At 42.6% G+C, this 25,018-nt stretch overlaps 1 protein-coding gene across 1 annotated transcript; it reads right to left on the reverse strand.

Moving 5' to 3' along the window:
- Positions 1–383: 383 nt before the first annotated feature.
- Positions 384–24,205, reverse strand: ppm1j (protein phosphatase, Mg2+/Mn2+ dependent, 1J). Its single transcript, XM_069678872.1, has 10 exons — positions 23,686–24,205; positions 15,554–15,668; positions 11,849–12,178; positions 9,957–10,069; positions 9,689–9,773; positions 9,136–9,254; positions 8,688–8,751; positions 7,374–7,481; positions 5,588–5,739; positions 384–3,159 (listed from the first exon to the last, which is right to left on the reverse strand). Exons 1-10 carry the CDS (start codon positions 23,952–23,954, stop codon positions 3,012–3,014), a joined length of 1,503 nt encoding a protein of 500 aa, XP_069534973.1. The 5' UTR covers positions 23,955–24,205; the 3' UTR covers positions 384–3,011.
- Positions 24,206–25,018: the final 813 nt, after the last annotated feature.

Genomic DNA, 25,018 nt, shown 5'->3' on the forward strand with positions numbered 1-25,018 from the left:
ACCTGTCAACAATAGTCTTGGAAGCTGAATGTGATCATGTTCAGTCCCAGAAAGTGATCATCACACCACAGTGCGCAGTCTCTGACCACAGGCCCGGGTGATGACTCATCCCCGGAGAGCAGAGTGACAACAACTGTGTCATCTGTAAAATTAAGAATGTGCCTCCTCTTGCACTGACTGCGAGTGTTGACGGTGTAGAAAGAATGAACATTTTAAACCTGTGGAGGATAGGACAGCAGTAACTCTAGCAGTCTTTCGAAAGCTCTAAAAAATCCTTAATGCTCATGATGAAGGCCAGGAGTCAGTGTAAGAGCTAAACCTTCCTCCAAGTCATTTCCTTAAATACACCAGACTTATTCTAAACAAACAAAATCACAGCAAACTGGGAAAAATCTGATTTATTCCTCTTCCGGTACACGTTATCCTTCTACCTCACATAGCTCATATTCTCGGACACCATCTCAAACAGTTATGGATAGAAACATAAAAAATTAAACTTCTGATACTGTTCACAACCAAAGTTGTCTTTAAAAATATATATGGATAATCTAAACAACATGACATAACAAAATAATGGTACAAAAGAGGTATACAGTACATTTTAGGGCTTACAATGATCTGTTTCCATTGTACAAGGATCCAATTTAGTGCATCTGCAGAAAACAAACTCCTGAGTCCCTTTCACCTCTTTATAAGGCAAATGTGTGAATCGTATCACATCTTACAATACCAAGACGTTAACTGGGAAAACATTCCTCAGGGGTAAATAAAGAAAACATGCAGTTAAATAAATGATTTTGTTCCTTCATATTTTTTGTAAAACACAATTAAAACACCTCTTTCAAACAAACAGCGTGCATGTGAACTTTAGCAGACGGAGCGCAAACATTGTACTACAAGCGATGCTACAGCAGCAGGAAGAGATGTGATTGTTTTTTTGTGTTTTTTTATTCTGTAAATGAAAAGTAAGTGTATAAACGTCACATAGATAGAGCCGGGGTGAGTTGTTTCTAAGCGAACAGCACATTGCTCAGCCTGTTTTCTGAAACACGGAGCAGGAAAGAACTTTTATCGGATAAAGGGGAAACCATCTGATGGTTGGTTGTTAGCATCTCCAGTTAGCAATTTGTATAACAAAGCTTCCTAACATACAGGGAGTGAGCTAACTGTAGGAGCACACAGCAGATTAACCTCGTGTGATATCGCACAGTATGGGGGATAACATTGTTTTAATCTAATGTCTTCATTTGGGAAAACTGAAACATTTTGATGGTCATTTGCTAGCTTGTTAGCATTGCTTCCAATAAGAAATCGTGTTAGGGGAGAGACTACAGTCCTCTATGTGACGGCCCCGGGCTTGACTACCACCCCTGCCCCCTTGTCGCGTGTCATCCCCACTCTCTACCCCTGTTTCCTCCACTGTCCTCGCTCTAAATGAAGGCATAAAAGGCCAAACAATTATCTTTTAGAAAAAAATAATAATAATACAGCGAGCAAGCTAACTACAGGAGCACTAACAGTTTGGGGAAAACTGAAACATTCTGAAGTTCACTCGCTAGCTTGTTAGCATAGCTTCCAAAAAGAAATCGTGTTAGGACTATATTAACAATTGGGAATATTCATCTCCAATTAATATCCATTTTATGCTACTGAAGGGCGAATTAAACATTCCCTTCTTGTGGCAAAGCAAATTAGCATCTTTCCTTTGTGCCGAGTTCAACTTTGGTAAACTCTGGCTGCTTCGTCCTACAGCAAAGTGTGTGTGTGTGTGTTCGACCCCAACAGCTCACATTCAGAGGATGCATGCAATTAAACCTACATTTGTGTGACTTTACAATGTAATCTCTTTACTGTGATGACAAACATAAGACAAATAATGTACATTCAACAAAGATTTCATAAATCAACAGGCTACAACTGAGCATGTGCAACATTGCCTAAGGTGTCGTCATTCATTCATCATTAAGAAAGAAAGTACAGCGATACAGACCCAGCTGATTCTGTCTGGGTCCAGTAACGAAAAGCTTTTTTCTTTTTCCTAAAAGCGCTACGCCAAATCTGGACCTCCTGTGCTGTGATTGGCTGGTGCTGCTATGCACCTGTTGGTTAGTTCTCTTTGCCTCAAAGCTTGCGTTCATGGCTTTGTGCGAGGAGCTCTTTCACTACGAGTAGTGTTGGTGCCTAAATCTAACCAAACTTTGACCATTTCCCAACAGTAACCACGTAATTGGTTAGGTTCAGGCAGCAAAACTACCTGTAAATGTTTCGGTGTCAATTAAGTCATCACTGACAGTCAATTAAGTCATCACTGAAAGTCAATTAAGTCATCACTGACAGGACTCTAACAGTGATTAAAGTCCTGTTTGACCTTTTGACCTTCGTAGCCAATCACAGCACATGAGGGAGGAAGTAGGCAAAGCTCAATTTAGACAAAAGATTGCTGAAAAGGTCCATTCCTCTGTTTTTGTTCCTGCATGCTTTTAATGTACAGACATGAATCTTGTATTTATGGTTCCTCTTTTGCGTATTGAGTTTTACAGATTTTCGTCCCTCTGCCAAAACAGCGTCTCTTTGGTTTCATCACATTCTGAAACCCTTTTTTCCGATACATGATTAAGATTTTCTCTTTTTTTTTTACGAAAAGGGAGCCACATTAAGGGCATAGCATGAAAATGAACAATCCATTCAAAGGATCGAGTAGCGGTCCAGGCTTGGACGTGAACAGGAAACAGAAATACTACAAGGGTTTAATTCTCACAGGCAACTGTCACAAACAGCAGGTCTGGGAGAAAGAGCGACGCCTCTTATGATGTCACTGAAAATGTTGTTGTTACATGACGGGGTTGAAGTGAAGCGGCTGGGATTCATTCAGTCTGGTGGGTTGATGAAGGTTGCTGCTCAAACCAGAGTCTCGTGTTTTATTTCTTCCCGCCGCCTCCTCGGTCCAGGGTTTAGGGAGCTTGGAGGGACCCTGGGAAGGACCCTTAAGAGTCAGCCATGTCTGCACCTCGTCATGTCTCTGACTCGTACCCGGCCAGAGGGACGATAAACACGGTGATGTCATCGCCCGAGCCCAGTCTTTCGTTGGGTAGCCGCCAGCCGCGCTCCTTGAGCACTCCTCGAGACCTCATGAGCAGGTCCTGGGCTGCCAGTGTGTACCTGTGGATCACACACACACACACACACACGCACAGGGCCAAAATAGTCAGTAACATAGTGAGATGAGCTGTAATTAAGACAAGCAAAAACACACACAGAAAACAGAATCTAAGTGAGGCTTGATTTTAGCGCAGTCGTCTCATTATAACTCTATTAAAGTAAAAGGGAACACTTAATCACAGAGCTGCTGTGTCTTAATCAAAAACAGACAAAGCAATGAGGTAAACACACACACGCAGTCAACCAGGAAGTCAACAGGTGTGATTCGATGCCCGGTTAAACAGGTTTTAAATCCATCCAATAATAAACCAGAGGGTGTGAGCTGTCGTAGTGCCACACTTCATCATCATCACAAATCTTAAAAGTACAACAAGTACTCAATCCATTTAGTGTGTTCGATGTAAATATACCCAGAAGGAGATTAAAGGGAGATATCATCCCCCTGTTGCTGGTGTCTGCTGGGAACACGGCAAACTGCATCATTTTTTAGTTCTAACAAAATAGTTTTGATTAACAAAATAGTGATTTGCTGCTTTGTGTAAATAACAACACCACTAATCTCAGCTTCAACACAATGCAGGAATGATGATAGAGAAGTGTCTCTCTGAGTCAGTCCCCACATGCTCTGTCCTGCCGAGTAGAGAGCAGAGAGCCGCTTCAGTGTTTGACAAATACTAGCAAAATAATTGATGACAAAACATATTAAAGATATAATCTTGAAGATCTCAGTTTCGTTCTCTTTGGCGGGACACTTATGGCGACAAATGGTAATTGCAGGAGCACACTTAGATAGATGTAACTCTTGATTTTCCTGGCTGACGGACGCTTTCCTTTTCAGACTGTTTGCTTCATCTGAGCGTCGAGTTTGTTTCTTCTTCTTTGGATTTTCACTTCTTGTTGAAGTTGTATCTGTAGTCATCCATCTTTTCTTTGTTTGTTCAGCCATAGTAGATTACTGTTTACTCGCAACACTTGCAGAGACCAGAAAAATGGATGGAAAACGCGTCACTAACTGGGCGCTGCTTGTGTCCCAGTCTGTAATACTGCAAATGCAAAGGCTTTCATCAGTGGGCCATAGGCTCAATCACCATTGTGTTACCTCATTCGGCGATAGATAGACTTAACAGACATTTATTTACATGAAAATCTTTGAGATTATTACTTTAACAATTGCAGTGATTGCACAGACACAGGACTTCCTCCTCAGACGGGCTACTTCGAAAAACAAAGGTTAACACTAGTGCATTTCTCAAATATGCTACATAAATGAGACAAATTAATAAATGAGGAAATAAATTAGATTAGAATAAAGAAGATTTTTCTCTGGGGTGGGCATGTCCCGCATATTTCTGAGGAAAACTCAGCATGTACCTTCTCCATCCCCGACTATCAGTAAAATTTCATGGCCATAGAGGGGGCTGTAAGTCAATATGTTGGTCTAGTCTGCCTGACTCTTTTATTTCATGTATTAATGTCTCTTTCAGGGGACACATGATGACATTATTTTGGTCAGGTGCTTTCATTAAGCCATCCTCCCTGTAAGAATTAACAACCCATTCATAATCATAACCAATCACTGCGTCAACAGTACGAGTCCCGTAACTCTCCCTGAAGCAGAAAGACGACGAATTCACCCCCTCAAGCAGAGGTCAAGCAGAGGTCATAATTAGCTCTGCAAAATATTGAGCAACAATATAATCCCTGTGTGTCGTGCTTATTCCAGGTATTGTGTTGTGTGTGCAAATCTTTACAGCTAATCTTTAGTTGGTCCAACACAAACCAGCAGACCACGGGGACGGTTCAGCATGTAATCCTGTTAAACCAGTTATCCATACATATTGTAAACCTATATGGATGGATTATACGTGTGTTTGCTGCATGTCTTTGACCATTATGAATTCCGGTGAAGATAGTAGTGGCTAAACGTTGGTCTGGACAAATAAGTCACTGCACTTCAGACGCTTTTTGTTCCTTAAAGGTTTGCTGTCCTTGAGATTCATCTACATACTGCTGGAAGATAAGCAAAGAACTCTTTATCATCAGGGAGACTCGTTATCGTACCTGTGTTTTACATTAGCAGTATACAAATAATTAATACATGTTTTATAACACAATATAGTGTAACTGCAAGCAGATATAATGTATTATAAAGTGTTAATTTTTATTTAGATTTCAACAACTTTTAATCCTTAATATAATACAAAATAGTTGTAAATACTAGTATTTTAATACGTCATTTGAGAATCTATAATTGTTTATAATACTGTGCAATTCTGCTATTTGCAGGATACATAAGTACTTGTCGCCACCTTGTGGACACACTGAGAACAACAGGGTTTAGGATTCTGCAGCTTGTTTTTCACACAGCTCATGAACATATAGCCAGAACGAAATCCTGATGTAGGAGATTATTTGGCAAACTGCATACCTCATGGGATCAGCGGGGTCACAGCACGATAAGTAGGCTGACACAGCATCTGCCACTTCCCTGTCCGTCGTCACGTCCCACAATCCATCAGTGCCCATCACCAAGACGTCGTCGGGGCCGTGTTTGTTTTCATCCAGGTTATAAACCTTCACCTGTGATGGAGAGACATATTCATGATGTTTTCTGATCATCTACGAAACAATTTTGCGTAATGTTCGACATCTTATGCTCATGTGTTTAGTGCGAGAGGATAAGAGAATATAAGCTGGTGTGTAAGTGACATAACCTCCATCTAAAGCTGTAAAGCTGCTCATATTACTTCAGATTTTTGAGCCGCACATTTAGGGTGACTTAACAGCATGAGGGATATAATTAGATAAGCTACAGTCAAGAAACAGAGGTCGGATAATATTCATGTAATACTGAACTGAGAAGTGCAGCACAGGAAATGTGAAACAAAGTCTGACAAGAAAAGCAGGAAGTATTTTTAACTCCAAGTGCTGCGACGAGTGACCTTAAAATGTGAGCAACTTCCATGCTGAAGCTCAGTGTCACATTTTATCAGATGATCACATGATTTGTTGGTAAAATCATGTCTGTAGCACTAATTTCAAAAAATAAACAAAATTCCTTCAAAATTAGTTTTTTACGGACAGTATTTTAAGAAATGTACTTTGTTACATTTCATTAATGATATTCACAAAATGTCCTTCTCAACACCAGAATTCATTTATTCACAACAATGTGTGACCGACAGCTTTGTTCTCTCAGACAGATAAACAAGGCTAGGTCAAAACCTGACCGCATCAGGTCAGTGTGCGCTTTTGTGGCCAAAGGACTATGAGGCCGATGACAGCATGTTTGAAAGCAGGTGCGCGCTGCAGACGTAGGTGAGGACAGCAGACAAGCAGCGGAGGAGCAGCCCCGCCTACTCCCCGAACAAAGTATCCAGAGCCGTATAGACAGAGAGTCGCGTCAGTGGAGGTCCAACATGCTCCATGATCCGCCATTGCAATGTTGCAACTCTCTCTCTACGGCTGTGAAAGTATCGTCAGTCAGTCAGTCAGTCAGTCACATACAGACCCATGTGTAGGCTGACCGCAGCGGTCAGCCCAAAAATAAGAACGAACAGACGTATTCAAGTCGCTTCAGGCTTTGCTAAGATATCGTGTTTACAAGAATTGGACAGACATCAGGCCACAGTGACCTTGACCTTTGACCACCAAATTCTAATCAGTTGTTTCTTGAGTCGAAGTGGTCATTTGTACCACGTTTAAAAATATTCCCTTCAGGCGTTCCTGAGAGATCACATTCACAAGAATGAAACAGGAATAGTGGCTGGAAAGTAACAGACTTTCTCATTGACATTATGATGTCACAGTGATCTTGACCTTTGACCACTAATTTCTAAACAGTTCATCCCTGACTCCAGGTGGCAGCTGGTGAGGATTTCCCTTTAGTGCACGGCTCTCGCCGGCATAAATAACTGATATGGATGGACACACATGCGATGGAAAAGATGATGTTTTCCCCAAAATGGGAGGAACTGATCATCAACATCTTTCCATTATAATTTGGACATGAAGACCGTAGAGTGAGAAATATTTACCCCGGTCACTTCCCACACTTTGATAATAATTGTTTTCTCATTTTTATGGAAAATACCCTAAATTATAAGGTTAAAATAACTGTTGTAGCGGGTTATCTTTCACAAAGTGAAGCCCGGGGCCCAAAACCTGTTCAAACACGTCCTAAAGGCTGAGACGGCTCCTCGGGAAACACTCACCTCAGGGACGCAGGAGAGGAACGGCTTGATGTAAATGTTGGAGTTGTAAACCTTCAGGTCATGATCTCCCAGGCCGCGGGTGACTCCGATCGTCGCCATGACTCGAGCCTGATTTTATCAACACACACACACACACACACACACACACACACACACACACACACACACACAGAAAGTAATGTGGGTTATTGGTTTGAAATGTGATTCAGTTCAAGGAAAATCCACTTATGAGGGATTATTAAATGCAGACGCTGTTATCTCGGGCAGTGATGAAAATGGTTAGCAGGCCTCGTTTCTACACTGACGTACACGGTGGAGTTTAACCTTAACTAGTATTTATTCTACACACACAGACTGTTCCTACCAAGTAATCTGATTGGATAAAAGGTTTACAAGAGTGCTGATAAAGAGCGCAACATCACTGGGACTTTTCACTCTGTGTATCACTCCGCCTCAGCCAGGTGTTCTGAATACTGTTAATTAACATGTGTGCGTTAATCAAGCTGGTACCTCTGAGTCACACAGCTGACTCTAATTACACTGGTTGATGATAAATTAAAACAAACAGATAAATGTACATGATAAGAACCAGCTGATTTGTGGTAAGCTGTACACATAGAGTGCAGGAGAATGTTTGGGTTGCTCGGCAACAACAGTTCAGTTTCAGTTAAGTTGTGGAACTAGTGGAGTTGTTGGAGCAAAAAATAATCCGTTGTTGATTGTTGCTGTTTACTGCTATTTCCTGCGTGTATTACAGTTGTATAAAAACAATATCATACTCGAGGTTGTGATGTTGTCCTGAATATCAGCACGGCTGTGATTATTAGTGGCTACGACTGAATCACAGCTGTGATGATCTTCAGTTCAACATCACAACCTCGAGTGTGATATTAGGGACTTTAAGCAATGACGGTTGAAGGGACGGCTACGGTCATTTCGTTTATATTCGATTCTATCTTTAGTGGTTGAACTGATTAATAGTATATTTGTTAAAGATACCCGCTAATTTGACCTGTGACCCTAATTTTTTCCTGTTTGTTATTGACATGTCATCTGTTGCCAGCAGCGGTCAGGAACAAATCGTTTCTTAGTGATTAGACTTCATTAGGTTTCACGGGCGCTGTCGCTGTCCCTCAGCCGACACTGCTTAAAGTCCCTAATATCACACTCGAGGTCGTGATGTTGGACTGAATATCAGCACGGCTGTCATTATCCGCGGCCTCATGCCTGACGTTCAGTACAACATCACTACCTCTCATGTGATGTTGCTTAAATGATAATATATTTACTATGTGGTTCAAAAAGGTTTCTTACCTTTTTCCCCTCTCCGTATATCAGGGGGAATTTCAGATCATCCTCAACAATTGTCTTATAAGCCCTGCAACAAAACAATAAACACATGTCAGAGTGAAACATGAGTGATTAATTAGAAACAATTTGGTAACTAATGGATAGTTTAAATCACTCTGCTAACCAGAAACAGATAATTAACTGCTTGTACCCTCTCAAACATCAACATATGTTGTTATTTGACCTCTGGGAAATTGTGGTGGACATTTTGACTATTTTCTGAAGTTAAAGGACTAAAAGAAACATTAATTTAGTAATTAGCAGATGAATTAACATCATTGTGAGCTGCCCTTGTTTAGAAATCCCAAATCATTTCACCACAAGCAAACTGTTCTGAAGTGTTCAGTGCCTTGTAAAGTATAAAAAGTGATTAACTGTCTGAAAGGTGATTAAAAAGGATCTCCAGCTTTACCAGCCAGTCATGGTGTGGTCTCTGTAGAGCATCTTTTTGCCCAGCTCGCTGTGCTGGATCCTGCGAGGGAACTCAATGTGAGTGAACTCGTTTCCCAGGAGCTCCGGCCTCAGGAAGCCCTGGAGGGACACACAAAATTGAGTCAGGTCTCATCACGGCACAGAATGAAAAACTTTAATGCAGCCTGAATCTCTCTCCCACGGTGTAAAAATATCCCCCAAATAAGTTATGTTAAACTGGAAGTCCAGCGTATATACGCTGTAAAGTGCAGGAACAAACAGCTCCCTGTTTTAGCAGCAAACATCATCCACCCACTCCGTGACTCAGAACTACAACCTGCTACTAAAACAGGCACCCGATGAACGCCAGTTTATTTCTGTGGATGCAGGATATCCTCCCTCCCGCTGCCTACGTATTATCCGACACGTGTCTTCATTGTAAGTGAAACATTACTTGACTATTAATATGCTTCCTTTCACAGCTTGCACTTGGAGATTACAGCATCCCCTTAAACACCTATGTGGTTAATGTAACATAAAGGATAGAAGAATACCAGATACTGTAGCCGCTGCCGCTCTGACTCAGGTGTGAACTCATTCGTCATGGGAACAACTTCATTATTTCGTATGATTATGGCCCTGCAGAGAGAAAGAAAGAAAGGAGACAGAGCTACATGATGCTGCAGTATTCAAACTCAACCCCAGGGGGCACAAGAGGCCACTCTGTCTGAGACTGTTTCCCCTGAGTATAATGTAGGACATAATGAAAAGGTGCACAGACAGGTCATAAATCCTGTCGTCTGCAGGAGAACGTTTCCTCACCTGCTGTCTCCAGCATTGGCCACATACAGTTTCCCCATTAAGCAAATGGCAGCTAAGGCACAACAGCCACCAGAGATGGTGTATGACGCTTTTTCCTTCTCAATGAGGTCATCCTGAAATAAAGAGAGAACAAAATGAAGTGAAGACAAAAGAACCTCGGAGGTTTAAGAGCGCACTCTGCGCCTCATCCGCCCGATGTAGCTCATTATTTTCTTCATACATATTCATGTTCAAAACAAAACAGGGCTGCTAATGGAGAGACACAAGGAGGCTCTGAAGAATACATTACCCAGGCTGTTATTATCAGACAATGGCTGCATCACAGAAGAGCTTATTAGGTGCACAAGGCAGAGCAGATTCAGCCTGTTTGCATCCTCAGTTTAATAGACTTAACCAAAAAGTCTTCAGGCATGTTAGCAGGTTTTAAAGGCTGCACGTCTTCATGCTTTCAACGTGCAGCAGCGGTAAGGTTTCCCATGTTTACCACCTTTGTTAGGCTTGATAGCCTCTTCTAATAGGCACCACACTCATATAGCCGAGGCAGATGGGAATGTCAGTCGTTTCACAGGCATCTGATCATAAAACAGGTTCCGACAAAGTTACATTCTTTTCACTTTTTAATGTCATCAGATAAAATGTTTAATAATCACGACTCATGCTTTAGCTTTAGGGAACTGAATGAACCAGCAGCTTTTTCCTCCAAGACTTATAAATAAATAAAAACTCATAAACTATTACAATTCAACCCCTTTGAGCAAAACACACTTGAGTCTTGAATGATATAAATTCAGAGTCAAGAGGTCGCATACAAGTGGACGTATGATAATGGTAATGTATTTTATGTATCGCTCTCTAACTTGGTACAACGTCACCGTTAGAAACACAACGGCGCGCCCACGTTAACGTTAGCAGCCAGCAGTGAGTTTGCAAATATTACGATGACGGTGACAGCTGGCTCGCGCGTCGCCGAAGTGGTTGCCATAGGTTGCACATAATGATACACCTAGCCCCGTCCATTAATGGGATTGGCGCTTTAGGTTTGTGATGTCACAAACCTGCCAATCTGAAAACGTGTTTTTCCCCCTGTCCTTGGTGCAAGGAGATGACTGCTTGTGTTGTCCCTGATATGTCTTGTAGCCATAGGTGCCGATTTATGTTTCTGCCGGTGAGTGTCCCCGCCCGCTGCCTGCTTTTCAGCACCATAGGAAATGAACAGCGACGACAGGAAACACAGATTAATTATATGTGTGTGTCCTCCCCACGCTGCGTTATTATAAACTATGATCATCACAGTATGCAGACGTCCTTTATAGCAAGTGTAACTCAACGATTGAAGCTTTAGCACAAATCGGGTCAGCCCTAAGCCGCCTTCAAGGCAATACACGCGTGTGCGTCTCAGTTTCAAGTTTGCAGAGCATGTGTGACTTTCAGTAGGCTAGGTGAAACCTCCCCGCAATATCAGAACGAACATGTGGGGAGGCGCTAGAGCGAGGCGAGATTGCCCAGCGCCACTGGTTAATCGATTGCAGGGGGGATGGGTCGCCAAATAGCCTATACTACGACAATAGGCGCCGATCCTGTGGGTGCTTTGGGGCCTGAGCCTGTGTGGGAAACCCAGGAAGAGTTTGGCGGCGGTGGGTGTTATGCAATCTCTGTGTGCTTGCTTATGTTTACACTTGATTTTTAACTGGAGGGGCTCTTTAAGGCCATGCTACCACCAAACAGTTGTGATAGAAAGTTTACTCCCTTTGGTACAAATATTAACAGACAAATGTGTCAAAAAAAAGTTGCTGTTTGAGGAACCAACAATGCAAAAATTCCATGTGTAGCCGGAAATGTGCAAAGTCCTGTTGTGGTTTTCTCACACAGACTGTTTGTTATCATCTGCTCACCATCTGTGAGAAGGCGGTCTCTATGACTCCCATCACCAGGCTCTCCAGGCTCACAACCTTCTCCATGTGAAAGCGCACAGTGGAGTCGCTGATAGCATCCGGGTCCTCTGATTCCTGCGCGGCTCCCTTCTTCGTATCCGCCTGGTACGGGCTGCCGTTTTTAGCCAGGCAGATGGGAGGTGCAGCGTTGGGGTTCTCCATCAGGTGGCAGATTTCTCCCAAACGGTCTCTGATGAGGCGGTGAAGAAGCTTGGAGGCCATGATGGCGGCTCCAGAGCCTGCATGTCCATCAAACACGCCCCAGAAGTGGAGGGGGATTCCTACACCATCCTAAAAAACAATATTATCAAAAACAAAATCAGAATCAGGTGTATTGCCAAGTAGGTTCACACATACGAGGAATTTGTCTTTGTGTTTTGGTGCTAAAAAATGAACAGCAGCTTTAAAATGAAAGTAATAAAAAGTGTTTGGTGATATCTGTTCTGACAGGATCAACACAAGTGATGGAACGCCTGCAGGAAAGAAATCTGCTCATCTATCATGTTGCAATGTGTGATGCAAAGGCGTTGGCTCCTTTGTGTTTGCAGGCATGTTTACGAGTTGGCCTGACAGACTAACTAACAGATGCACAGGCTTACCCCTCCGATGCCAAACACAAAAGGGGGAGGGGAGCAACGAGGGATGATGTCATCCGTTGGAGGAAGAGTGTGTTTGTGCGTGTGCATGTGTAGAGAGTCTAAAGCACATTGATCTAAAAGGTAAAGAAGATTACAGAGCTACCATCAATGACAAGCGTTTGACCTGCACTCTGTGGACTCAGACTTAGTTCTTGTGAACTCTGGTTCAACAGGGCAAACCTGTTGTGGTATGTCTGTGTGTGTGTGTGTGTGTGTGTGTGTGTGTGTGTGTCTGTGTGTGTGTCGGCATGCATTCTTTTATCATATTAAAATGAGTCACTTGATTGTTAAGACTAAAACAAAATCACTGCTCAACCAGATCTGCCCTGAAATAGACGACTTTCAGCAGAACCTTTGACACAATATCACCTACACAGCTCATACAGCTAACATGGAAGCATTTGTCCATTCACACGCTGTGCAGAAACAGAGCAACATTAGCATTCATTTGAAGTTGTGTAAGTGGCTGCCTGATGAATATCAGTCCATTATGCACTCCCAATTAGCTCTTTTATTGATCTCCACCGAGCCCTGATGCAAATATCTGTCCATGTAGCTGCTTTATGCTCCGCTAGCTTCACCAGCAAGTCACTACCTGAATCTGTTGAGTAGCAGGTATCATTAAAAAGCTATGACAGGCCATGAACAGGTAAAAAAAAAAAAAAAAAAAAAAGCCCAATTGAAGCCAGGGTTGGGAATTTATTTCAGAATTAAATTGTCTTTACAGTCTGACAGCAATCAATAAATCAATTGCTGCGGCTGTCGCACATCTGTAAGAAGTCTGTGATGGGTTGGCTTCCCTCCATGTCTCCTTCCCTACCCATCTACTTAACTGTCTACCTGCCTACCTGCACACACTGGTCTTACAAGAATGGCAGTAAGACATAGCTGGTCATGGTTAGCGATAATGACAACAATGCACCGTGCATTATTGTTCACTCGTCCTGCACCTTAAGAGAGGAGGCATGTGTTTGGGGGAGTGGCTCGAACATTTTTTCAATCGAATCCTTTCAAAATAAAACTTCCTCTTGATGGTTTCTCTGAAGTTGCCTTCCCCCAGAATGTGTCTAAAAGTGCTGTTAAACTTTCTTCAGCTGCTGGAGGAACTGTGGCTCCCGGGAAGCAAATCACTGCCACCTATTTTGGGCTTGTCCTAAAGTTCAGACTGTTTAGTGTAAGATCCACAAAGAAGCAAATGTATTTTGAATGTTACTTTTAATTGGGAGGGAAGACTGAGCATAGCTGCCAGTCAGCCCAGCTGTAGGGGACTGGTATGGTAAAGGGTAAATGGACTGCACTTATGTCGCGCTTTCTTGAGCCGTTTTCCCACTGGTCAAAAAACCCTCATTTAGTTTGGGTTACGATGAAATTGGAGACCAGTAATTACATTTTCTCCTCAGGACTCCAATGTGCAGATAATTCAGCAGATAAATGGCCTGTTGTAAAAATGCCAGGCCCTGCAGCATATTATCGACTGAAGATCATCAAGGATTTAAAGGATATCTTCATATTTTCTGTCCGTCATCTTTTGTTTGCTTCTGCCCACACTTGCCATGAAGTGATCCTTACTGACACACCTCACTGAATAAGTTAATTAACACTTCTCTGAAGAATGCAGCTAACATGAGCAGTCTGAGTTTATGTAGTCAACTTCCAAAGTTAGTCATTTAGCACCAAATTCACTCATTGTTTCCTCTGAACAATGGCTCCTTTTGAAGCTGTAGTGGAGGGACAGTAAGAAAAAGAGGGACTACAACTCATCAGCTGTGGTACAGGCTCTGCAAAGCCGCTTTCCAACTGGTCAAAAAACCCGCTAACACTCAGCTTTTTTGCTTCGTGGGAAAAGCTACAATCGGCATTCAGACCCGGGTTAAATAACTCTGTAGTAGACCCGGTAATTATCGCCTCAGCTCCGATAAGCATTGATGGGAACACAAAACCCGTGTCGACATGCTAACTACACCCCCTTTCCGACACGATGCAATGCTCTGTCGGGAACTTCTGCGACTCCTCCTCATCTCAGCTACAAATTCCGCCCGTCTCCGTCCGAGCAGCGCTCAAACATCGTTCCAAATTTGACAGGTTTGATTATTTTATCTATCACTCATTCAGTGTTTACTAACCCTGTCCTCCGGCGCGTTTGTGACGACAGACGGTGTCGCAGCAGAAAAGAGACCGACAGAAGGATACTTCACTGGCAATGGGAACAGAGACAATCAGCATCTATACGCAGGTCTTCCCGGGTCTGAAAAACCTGCACCAACGCGAAAGTGGGAAAAGGGGTATTCACCCTTTCACCCTCGCATGGCAAAGGCTTCTATACCAATCTACAATCTGGATCTAAAGGCAGTCATACCCCGAAGGACAGCAATTTGGGATACAGTGTCTTGCCCAAGGACACTTTGACATGTGGACTATTGCAGTTCAAATCATATTTTGTTTAAATCAGATGATGTAATTATTAAAATGTTATAAACACCTGTGCTTTTATACATGTATTTTCTTGTATCTTGATTTATGAATGGAAAAACACGGCATGTTCTATTTTCTGTTTGTTTTATTAATACCCTGTAAAAAAGCCAAAAAGATGGATCACTCAGGAAGTTATCTAACCAACGATGATGTAAACCGTCTCTGGCTCTGAGTGATTCCAAAGGAAATAAAAAGATCTTCTTTACTTCTTCTGGACGTGTTTCTGATGCCTTGTTTTGTAATGTTGGGACAAAGAAAAGTGATGAATCTATCAGACACACTTTCATAAACATGATATGTGATATTATAGTCTGGTGGAAAACTAGAAACCCCAGAGGGACCGGAGGGGAAATAGAATTAACAAGGTGAATCTGTCAATACCAAGGAGGATATGAAGACACCACTGCTGGGTATCACATCACCTCAATGCAGGCACAGATCAGATTATGATTTCAGTGATCTAATTCTCAAACGATAGTTTTCTTTTATGTTTTCAGCCACGAGACATTTCAGCCCTCCTTCACGCCCTCCTGTTCTGACACCTGCTGTTTCTCACCCCGTTCTCCTCCAGCAGATTCGAGTTTCTGTTCTTGCCGCTGGGCTTCTTCACAAACAGCTTCTCACAGGAGGCCTGGTCCTCGTTCAGCATGCTCTTCCCCGCATTGATCACCCTGATGGAGAGGGAGGAGAGGAGGAAAGGTAAGAACGGAGTCGGATGATTTATAGTGCTCGCTCTCTCACTCCTCTAACCACATGAAAACATTTTAGCTGCCAGAGAGACGGAGAGTACAGGGAAGAAGAGTGGGGCGGGGTGCAGTCATGTCCCAGAGGGAACTTGCAGGAGGGATTAAGTGTTTTTATTATGAGCTGATGCCTGTGGAGGATAATGGCTTCAGAGTAATGCACTGTTTTATACTTGAGCAGCAGAATCTTGCTATGTGCTGCAGTTGTGTTCACTGGGAGTGGACCAAAGCAGAGCTGTGCTGAAAAGGAGAGTGAGGCCGCACTTTTATCTGTGAATACATAATAACAAATAGATGAAGGTTTCTAGTGATACCTCAAAATGATCTCATCACACATTAAGTTCACCACACCAGTGATATTTCACATTCAAGCTCTGCAAAAACCGTATTCAGTACTTTTAAGTTGCATGTTGTGCAGGTGTAGGAAAGTGGACACGTATATCCAGCTGTTTAATGCAGCCATTAGTTTCCATTTTCCGTGGTAAAGTATTAAAACCAAGAAGAAGAAACACGCTTCAGTTGTTTAATCCATCAAAGTTTAAAGGGGTTGGACTACATCGTCAATGGAAGGTAATACAGTGAACTTACAGTGACACTGATTTGAGGGCACTGGGTCACATGATGGAAGCTATTGAAAAAAACTAATGTTTCTATAAATAGATGAAAAAAGAAGGAGCGGGTGAGTAGGACTAAAGTGATGCTCCTCTAACAGCTCTGTGTTCATCAGTGAGATATATGCAGCATATGGACATATGGCCTGAGTGATCAGATCTGAATGCGTCCTCAATCTGTCCTGGGCATAGACTTTATTTAAAGATGGACGACATGACAGCTCCCTAACAGTGAAGCCAAACCCTCTCTATTGCCCCCTGCTGACTGGCTGCACTACAGGTCATAAGGCCCGCCTCCTCCATGTTAACAGATGGGACATGAGTCAAACTATAAAATCAAAATACACGCCCAATACATTTTTCTCAAACATGGTTTCTGTCATTATAGTTAGTTCTTATCATGCGGATTTACGTCTGACAAGTTTATTTTTAATTAGTTATTTGATGCTGTAAAAATGTTGATTGACAGCTCTGTTGACCAATTCGTCTCCTGCAGCCGATCAGTTCTGGATTAGCAGAGTGGAGGAGGAACGGCGAGAGGAGATGTAACTAAAACAATCACTACAGTCATTGAAGTTTCCATACCTGTGAACTTTAACCTCAGACCAACACAAAGAAGCTGTTCTGCTGTTAAATACGCCGGCGTGCGGGATCCTTGCTGTTTATTCGGTAAGTTAAAGTGTGTTTTGGTTAGCGGATGTGGCTATGGCAGCGCCACCCGCCAATCTCTACTGTGCAGGCTCCAAATGACGTAACCATTGCAAGATGGCAGCTTATAATCAGTTCTCTTCTGGATAACTGTGTTGCACACTGGCATGCAAAATAAAAAATTATATTGTGTGGCAGAAAGAACACGATATTTTACCATTTGCAGTGGGGGCGCCAAATTCTCAACTCGCCTAGGGCGCCAAAATGGCCAGAGTAACACCCTGGATAAGAACCTTGAACCTCACAGCTCACAACTTTAAAACATTAAAGTTGTGAGCTGTGAAACCGAAACGATGTTCAGAAAGAAAAACAAAAAAAGCCCCATAGAGCTGATGAGAACCGCAGTCTGTTCACTATTCTCTGCTGGTGTGTACTTACATGGAGCAGCTTTACCACCACTGATCATCATTCAGAAACAGATGTAGACCTGATCACACGACTCAGGCATGTTTCAGCAATCTGCTCTTTGAGTTTCATACTTTACTGAAATGAACAGAAACTAATGGCTGTCTGAACCAGAAGGCCAAAAAGAAACTAGTTTTGGAAAATGGTATAAAAATAGATGCAATTTGTATTAAATGGGGTATATCATCCTTTAAGCTGCCACACGAGGCCGACATGGAACGGCAGCAGATTGGACGTCATGCTGGCATATTATGTAACATATTCAGTTTCAATTAGAGATAAGTGCCACATTAGCTGGATAATAGAGCATAATGACTATTGCGCAATACCAGCTATTCAAGTATTGTTATTAAGATTCCCTCAAAAACTCCTGCAGAGACGGGATTTAGTATTCCATCGGTTACTTCTGGGATCACGAGAGGACAGGGAAAGATTTAGGAGAGTGAAACTGTACAGTCAAACAAAAGGCATGAGAGAGTGTGTGAATCTAATCATAATGTGACCTTTGACCTCCTCCTCTTCAGATAGTTCAGCCGATTACAATCATTGCAGAAAATGGTCACGGGCCGGCTTTAAGCTCCGATCGCAGCAGATATGAGGCATGAAACTGCTGCTGCCCAAATCTGGATTATAAAAAGGCTTTCACTTTATAATCAGCTGAAAGCAGAGGACCGTCATTACGCTGTCCTCAGCTGCACTCTGCATTAAAACTGACTACAGGGAGTTTAACGACCAGCTCCAGTCATGTTTCAAGACATAAACTGCTTGAAATAATAAATTGTGTCTGATATGTTTTAATTCTACAAAATACGTTTACGCCCACTACGCACATTTCAAACCCCCCCCTTCATCACGAAAACTTGTTGAAACTTAGCTAGCTTGAAATGTAGTAATCAGTAGTAGTAACGTTATCGTTTGTAGGTTACAGCTGGCTCACGCATCGCCGAAGTGGTTGCCATAGGTCACACATAATGATATGCATAGCGTCGCCCCGTCCATTAACGGGATTGGCTCCTTAGGTTTGTGATGTCTCAAACCTGCCAATCTGAAAACATGTTGTTCAGCCTGTCCTTGGTACACTGCAGTTTAAAAGCAGACAGGCCCAGCCATGGAGATGATGCTGATGTTGTCCCTGATATGTCTTGTAGCACATGGAGAACACCACATGGATGTGTTTAAATTTGATTGTCATCTTAACGTTTTAATAAAGCTAAAAGAGCATGTTTTCTTTGTTTGCTGTTACTTGATGTGCCTTTGATGTAAGGCTATAAACTGAATGGATAAATGAAAGTAAAACTGAAAACCTTGTATATTTTTAACACTTGTTTTTTGAGAAGGCGATGCTGAGAAGGAAACTTAACGTCTATTTTCAGTGCAACAAAGTTTCCCCACTCCTCGAGTAAAGCATCAGCAATTATTCTGTTTTGAAGGCAGTCATGTGCGCCCAATGAGCTGTAATTGAACCTAACGTCTGCTGAGTGGGAGGATGTGATTCTAAAACAAGAGCCTGAGCTGTTCCTACAATGTGACTTTACTCTTTCACATATCTGCGTTTCGGTCATATGTTTCAACAACTTGTGACTGAAAGTGTAATGGTCATGTTTGGTTAAAAAAAAAACTAAAACGATGAGCCCTCCTGCTGTAAAAGTACATATGTATGCAAGGAAAGTTCAGAAGAGGAAGTTGGGACTTCCAGTGAAGTCTCAAATTGCGGCACTAAATCCTTTTTAACGTCATAGATTTGATGAAAATGTAGGTCAAGTTTGGTGCTATTATCTTCTCAGGAAAAAGACAAATTCTGTTCTAAGCTGTGGTTAAAAATGTTGCAATGCAACTCATGTGTTTTCTGCCCCTGTAATTTAGGCAAGGCTGTTCAGCGGATCTGTTGTGCGTTAAATCCAGTGAATTAAAACACAGCTGAAATAATCGTTTAAGATTTGAGCTGTTGATCATTTTAAGTTTAAACTTCCTGAAACGTGACAGTATCTTCGGTGTGTGTTTGCATGTTTCCTTTTTGATGATTGTCCCATTACTTGTGGTCAGCACAGAGTTTCAAATGAAAACTGTTTCAGCATGTTGCGGCTGTGTATCTAATCCGTCTGCTCTAAATCCAGGCACATCTGAGAGTAAGAGAGCAGAGACTTTTTAAAAAGCTCAGTGTAAAAAAAGATCCCTGTTTACTACAACAGGTTGAAGCGGAAACCCCTGCAGGTCAAGGTCTTCATCAGTAACATGTTAGAATAAGTCGAGTCTGGTGTGAGTGCCTTTGCAGGAAGAGGAAGAAGCAGCTCGATATGTCTGCATGATACTTGGTGCAATAACCACAACAATAACAGGTACTGCAGCAACTTAGCTCTTGTTTATCACTCACTGTTTACAGGTTCAGGCCGTCCATTACTTTAGGATCTGCATACAGAACAGTATGAGTTTAAGTGCAAGTTGAAATCCAGGCAATTCCTTATTTTCACTGCTTTCAGTTTCATAGTGCAACACAGTGAATGTTGAAAATATAAAGGCCTCTGCAGCTGACTGCTCCTCAACTTCCTCAAAGCCTATAAATGAGTTGGTTTATCTGCTTATTTGCATTGATACGCAGGTCTGTCGGGTTCACTGAAAAACTAAATTAAGATATGAAGCGTCTTATCTGGATCAACATGTACTTATACTCACGATAACATCTTTGAATCTAGATATGATCAACCAATGACATACCTTCATTTCTGTTCTGTTCTGAAGATTTTCATGTAAATAAATGTCTGTTAAGTCTCTATCTTTTGCCCAATGAGGGAACACAATGGTGATTGAGCCTATGGCCCACTGATGAAAGCCTTTGCATCTGCAGTATTACAGACTGGGTGTCTGTGGCGACTTTCGTGAAAAAAATCACAAGCGGCGCCCAGTTAGTGACGCGTTTTCCATCATCCAGCAGTGGTTGGTCTGCCAGAGAGGGTAGGCGGAGCTAAGCGGCTGCTTTTCCGCTCTCTGCAAGTGTTGCGAGTAAATAGTAATCTACTATGGCTGAACAAACAAAGAAAAGATGGATGACTAAAGATACAACTTCAACAAGAAGTGAAAATCAACGCTCAGATGAAGCAAACAGTCCAAAAAAGGAAAGCGACCGTCAGCCAGGAAAATCAAGAGTTACAACCGAGGCCAACCGTGGACGTCACACATGCAGCACTGTCTGGATATCTGGGAAGTGTGCTCCTGCAGTTACCGTTTATCGCCAAAGGTGCCGCCAAAGAGAACAAAACTGAGATCTTTAAGTTGATATGGAGTTGCCATGTAAGCAAACTTCCAGCAGTTTCACAGCAACATCATCATCCATTTAGTGTCATCTTTTCTTTCCACCTGATGAATGTGAGTTCATGATTCCATCATTTTTGGCCTCCACCAACTTCTGAGAGACATTTTGGTCTGCTGTTTGGTGCTGAGCCGGTAGTGTAAAGTGGAAACTGGAGCTTTCTGACTAAAAACATCCGCCTGCTGCAGCTGAAAATCAACCATAGCTTTAAAGTTAGCTAAACAATGAGCTGAAAGTCACTCTAAGGCTCTGTAAAGAAGAGGGCAACTGTAGATCCTGTAGAGATAATTCCCTGGTTCCTTACTTAAATGTGCAGCCTCTTGTATCCATATTGTTTCCACATTGTCATCTCATCCATTGTTATTGGACAGATAGCAATCATAGCCACTTTAATATGAGATCCAGATTTGATCCTCACAGTTATAAAGACACCTCCTTGTTCAGATCGAGAAGAGGTTTAAAGAAGAGGTTTAAATGTTCTTCTCCTGTTCCTTTATGCTCATCTAACTTCTGTTTATTCATGGATTATTCATAATATTGCACAGAGTTCTTATACCATAGACAAAGCCCATTGTACATAAAGATGTTATGTTCGATGCTTTCTGACGCTCACCATCATTTCAATGAAAACTCCTCCAAAGTGAATCCTTGCACAGGACTCATTTTCTCTTCTCCTCTGAGTGTTTGCTTCCTCACACTCGATCAAGATCTCACGGCCAGTGCCTGAAAGCTCGCCTCCATACCAAACTGTATTAAATAACCATTTGACGAGAGCACTTTGAGCGGCTTACCGTAAGTGCAAACACATATTTATGCTGACGTAATGTTATATAGAAGCATTACAGCCTCAATTAAACTCATTATCTCGAGCATCCTTAACCTTTGTGTAGCTGAAACTGCGGCGGATTTTACATTCAGTTCCCTCTGAAAGTAGACCCTGTGAGTCTCTCTACCTGCCGTCAGGATTAGTGAAAACTTGGCAGAAAACACGGCTGATCAGTGTGACGCCAGTTTACCCAACAACAACGACCGTCCTCATTACCTCCAGAGTGACAGGCAGACACTAATTAAGTGATAACAAAGCAGAGAGTCTGATTGTAAGCCAGCAGGGAGTCCACATCCCCCGTCTGCACGCTGTTTGGCCATCATTGTTCTTACTCATCACAGCACAAGAAGAGTAAACAGCACCACACAAAAGAGATGGATAGCAGATAGATGCCTCAGTACATAAATATCGCTCTGTGTCAGTCCACACACATCACAGTTTATTTAACACCTTTGTGCAGCTCTGGAGAGTCTTATCAGAGCGACATGATCTGTGTGAGTAAATGAATAACTTCTTTCACCCGAGAGTACAACTTTTACAACCTGATTACAGCAATAATGAGGCTTTATGTATAATGTAGGCTTTCTGCTTTTTAGAGAGTCAACAGACTTGTCCTCCACCGAGGAGGTTATGGTTTCGGTTTGTCAGCAGGATTACAAAAAGTCTTAGCCTTACACCCGGAGGAATCTGCCAGTTTGTGCTACAGCCGATGGGCTCCGGGATGTGCGTGGCAATAAAACGTTTTCTGGTTCTCACAAATGCTGCTTCAGTCAGGCATGTTTTGACATAATTGTCACAGTTCTAGAAATCTATCCAGAGATATAAAGTGGTCGTGCGAGCAGATTCGCCTGTCATAGAAGTCAGGACGATCTGCCCGAGTTCCCCTTGAGTTGCTGATGTTTTCAGTCACTTTTATTCGGGATTGATTTGTCCGCTCGCTGCGATAATTTAACAGTGATGACTTTGGACTTTTTGGACGTTTACACTCTCTGCACCAACAGGATGATGCAGGATCAGATCAGCCGATTAGGTTGTGTTGTAAACAGCTCCGTTAATGCTGCGATTACACTTTCAGCGAATTATATATCAAAGTAATGTGACAGCAGTGATGACGCTGCACATTCCCACACTGTAACCTCCCTCTCTACATCACAGCGTCCTCATTTGACCTCTCTCAGTCAGTCTTCTGAGACGGCTGTCGTCACAGTTTTCGTCCCTCTCCCCTTGAGACTCTCTGCATGAGTCAGCTTTTTTACTCCCCTGTTTCCATGCTGGGTGCATGCAGGGATGGTATAGCCCACAGACTGTACAGGACTCGAGCTATCTGGTCCTTCATAACCCCCCACCCCGCCTCCTCTGGGAGAGTGGAATGTCTGAGAGTGTTTTTCCTCAGCGGGGAATCGCCAGAGCAGCAGATTGTGGGCAGCAGTGTGAATGAAATGGTGCTTCGTTTCTACCTGTGAGACTACTGCAGGTGTAGCACTGTGGAGTGAGAAAACCCTGCAGTAAAACCAAGGACATGAGGGGATCTGCGGTGAATGCAAACATAAAAATATGAATGGCTTTTGCTACTTTACGCAGCTGCAAAAGCTTCTTATGAAAGTCAACGATGAAACAACCTAAAGTATCAAACAAAAACAAGGTTTAAAGACTCGTTTTTGTTGATTTTTAAACATAGAAAACATCACTAGTGTAAGAAAACACAGAGGTTCTTGAGCAGGTAGTCATTTCCTGCTTTCACTTTTGATCCCCTGTAAATCCTAACACTTTATACTGACTTGAGGAGGAGCCGTTACCTTTAAGATCTTTGAATACACAAATCAGACAGTCACAATAAGGACCGTTTTGTCTAATTGCACCTCACAGACAGACACGCTGCTTCAGATATCATTTGCAGCAGCTCAGGGGAGGAACTGTGAGGTAGTAGGCTAAAGAGAAACTGCACGAAAGCAAAAGGCCATATTGGCCATCATTTGGCTGCTGCAGTGCACACAGAGCTGCTGAGGCTGCAGCACCACGGGCCTTATGGCACAACAATAAAGCCATAAATGAATCATGTGTTTTGGTCAATGGTTTTGTTGACACACTCACTCTGCGTATCCCGTCTTCCAGGGCAGCCTGCTGTCTCTCTTTAACGCGAGCACCGGCCGGGACGCGTGCTCCGTGGAGTACTGCAGCAGCTCCGGGGTGAGGTCCAAGAAATCCGGCCGGCCGTAGGGGAAGCGCGGCGGCAGGCTGTCCGGTCCGCAGGTCTGGCCGCCACCTGAGTGATGGTTGTGGTGGTGGTGGTGGTGGTGTCCGTGCGGCACCATCCCTCCCACCAGACTGGACATCGCGTTTTTAACTTTGCTGATCATCATCCGCAAAGACGCTCGGCCGAGAGATCCGGGTTGGGAATTAAACGCGATGCGATATTTTTACGTGAGAGTAAAAAAAATATAAAAAAAATAAAACACGGCTGGTGACGAGGATCATTTCAGGAAGCGATTTTTCTCCCTCCTCGGCCCCATGTGACAGCTCTCAGGCAGCAGACGCGGTGTTTTCCTCATTCACGCACAGGAGAAGCCTGAGTGGCTGCGTCTCTGCTGTAATCCGGCAGATGGCTGCGTCTCATCTGGAGGCAGGGCTGAGCAGAGAGAGGTGCTTCACTGAAACTATCACACACACGCATTAAAAAAAACCTCAATCTGACGCAAAACCTCGACAGCTACAGGAAATGTTTATATAGGCTGTTTCAGTCACGAGGAAGGGCAGTGAGCAAAGTGAAAGTCAGCGAAATAAGACATCATGAGATACCATGTCGATTTATGGCCGTTCATTTATCCACCAACACTAACAATTTAATATTCACACACTATGACACATTAAATCAAACGCTTTAAACTACTATTATGTGGTGAAGATAAAAAAACAAACACCAAATCTGTAGTTATACGTTAGAATATGTCATTAATAATATCACGGTACGTTTTACACTTTCTTAAAGCTGTCAGAGAATTGCCCCTTGGGGACAATAAAGATTTTCCAGAGAGGTCTTTTAGTCACACTCAGTGTTTATTATTGAAGATGTAGTTAGTTGTGGGGGTGTACTGGACTGCTTTATATTGAAATGTGTAATCACAGGTGGAAAACATGAGAGATATATGCACATCATTATGTTCTAATCTATAGCTGAGCTGTTGCATCGGATTGCATCACAGTGGCCAGGTGTGCATCACAAAGCGGGCCCTGAGTGTATCTGACAGCTACAGTTACTTACACATTAAGAATTCACACACAGAACCTTTGATGACCTCATGAATGTGATGCAAGATAACAGATCAAACCATGTATAATGTAACTCAAGAAGAAGAAGAAAGAAAGAAAGAAAACTTTATTTATCCAGAGGGGAAATTCAATCTTTTAACTCTGTTTTTACAAACAT

This window comes from Semicossyphus pulcher, unplaced genomic scaffold (genome assembly GCF_022749685.1).
Source record: "Semicossyphus pulcher isolate SPU_LCO1_2020_fin unplaced genomic scaffold, fSemPul1.0.p SCAF_3, whole genome shotgun sequence".
NCBI lineage: Eukaryota > Metazoa > Chordata > Actinopteri > Labriformes > Labridae > Semicossyphus > Semicossyphus pulcher.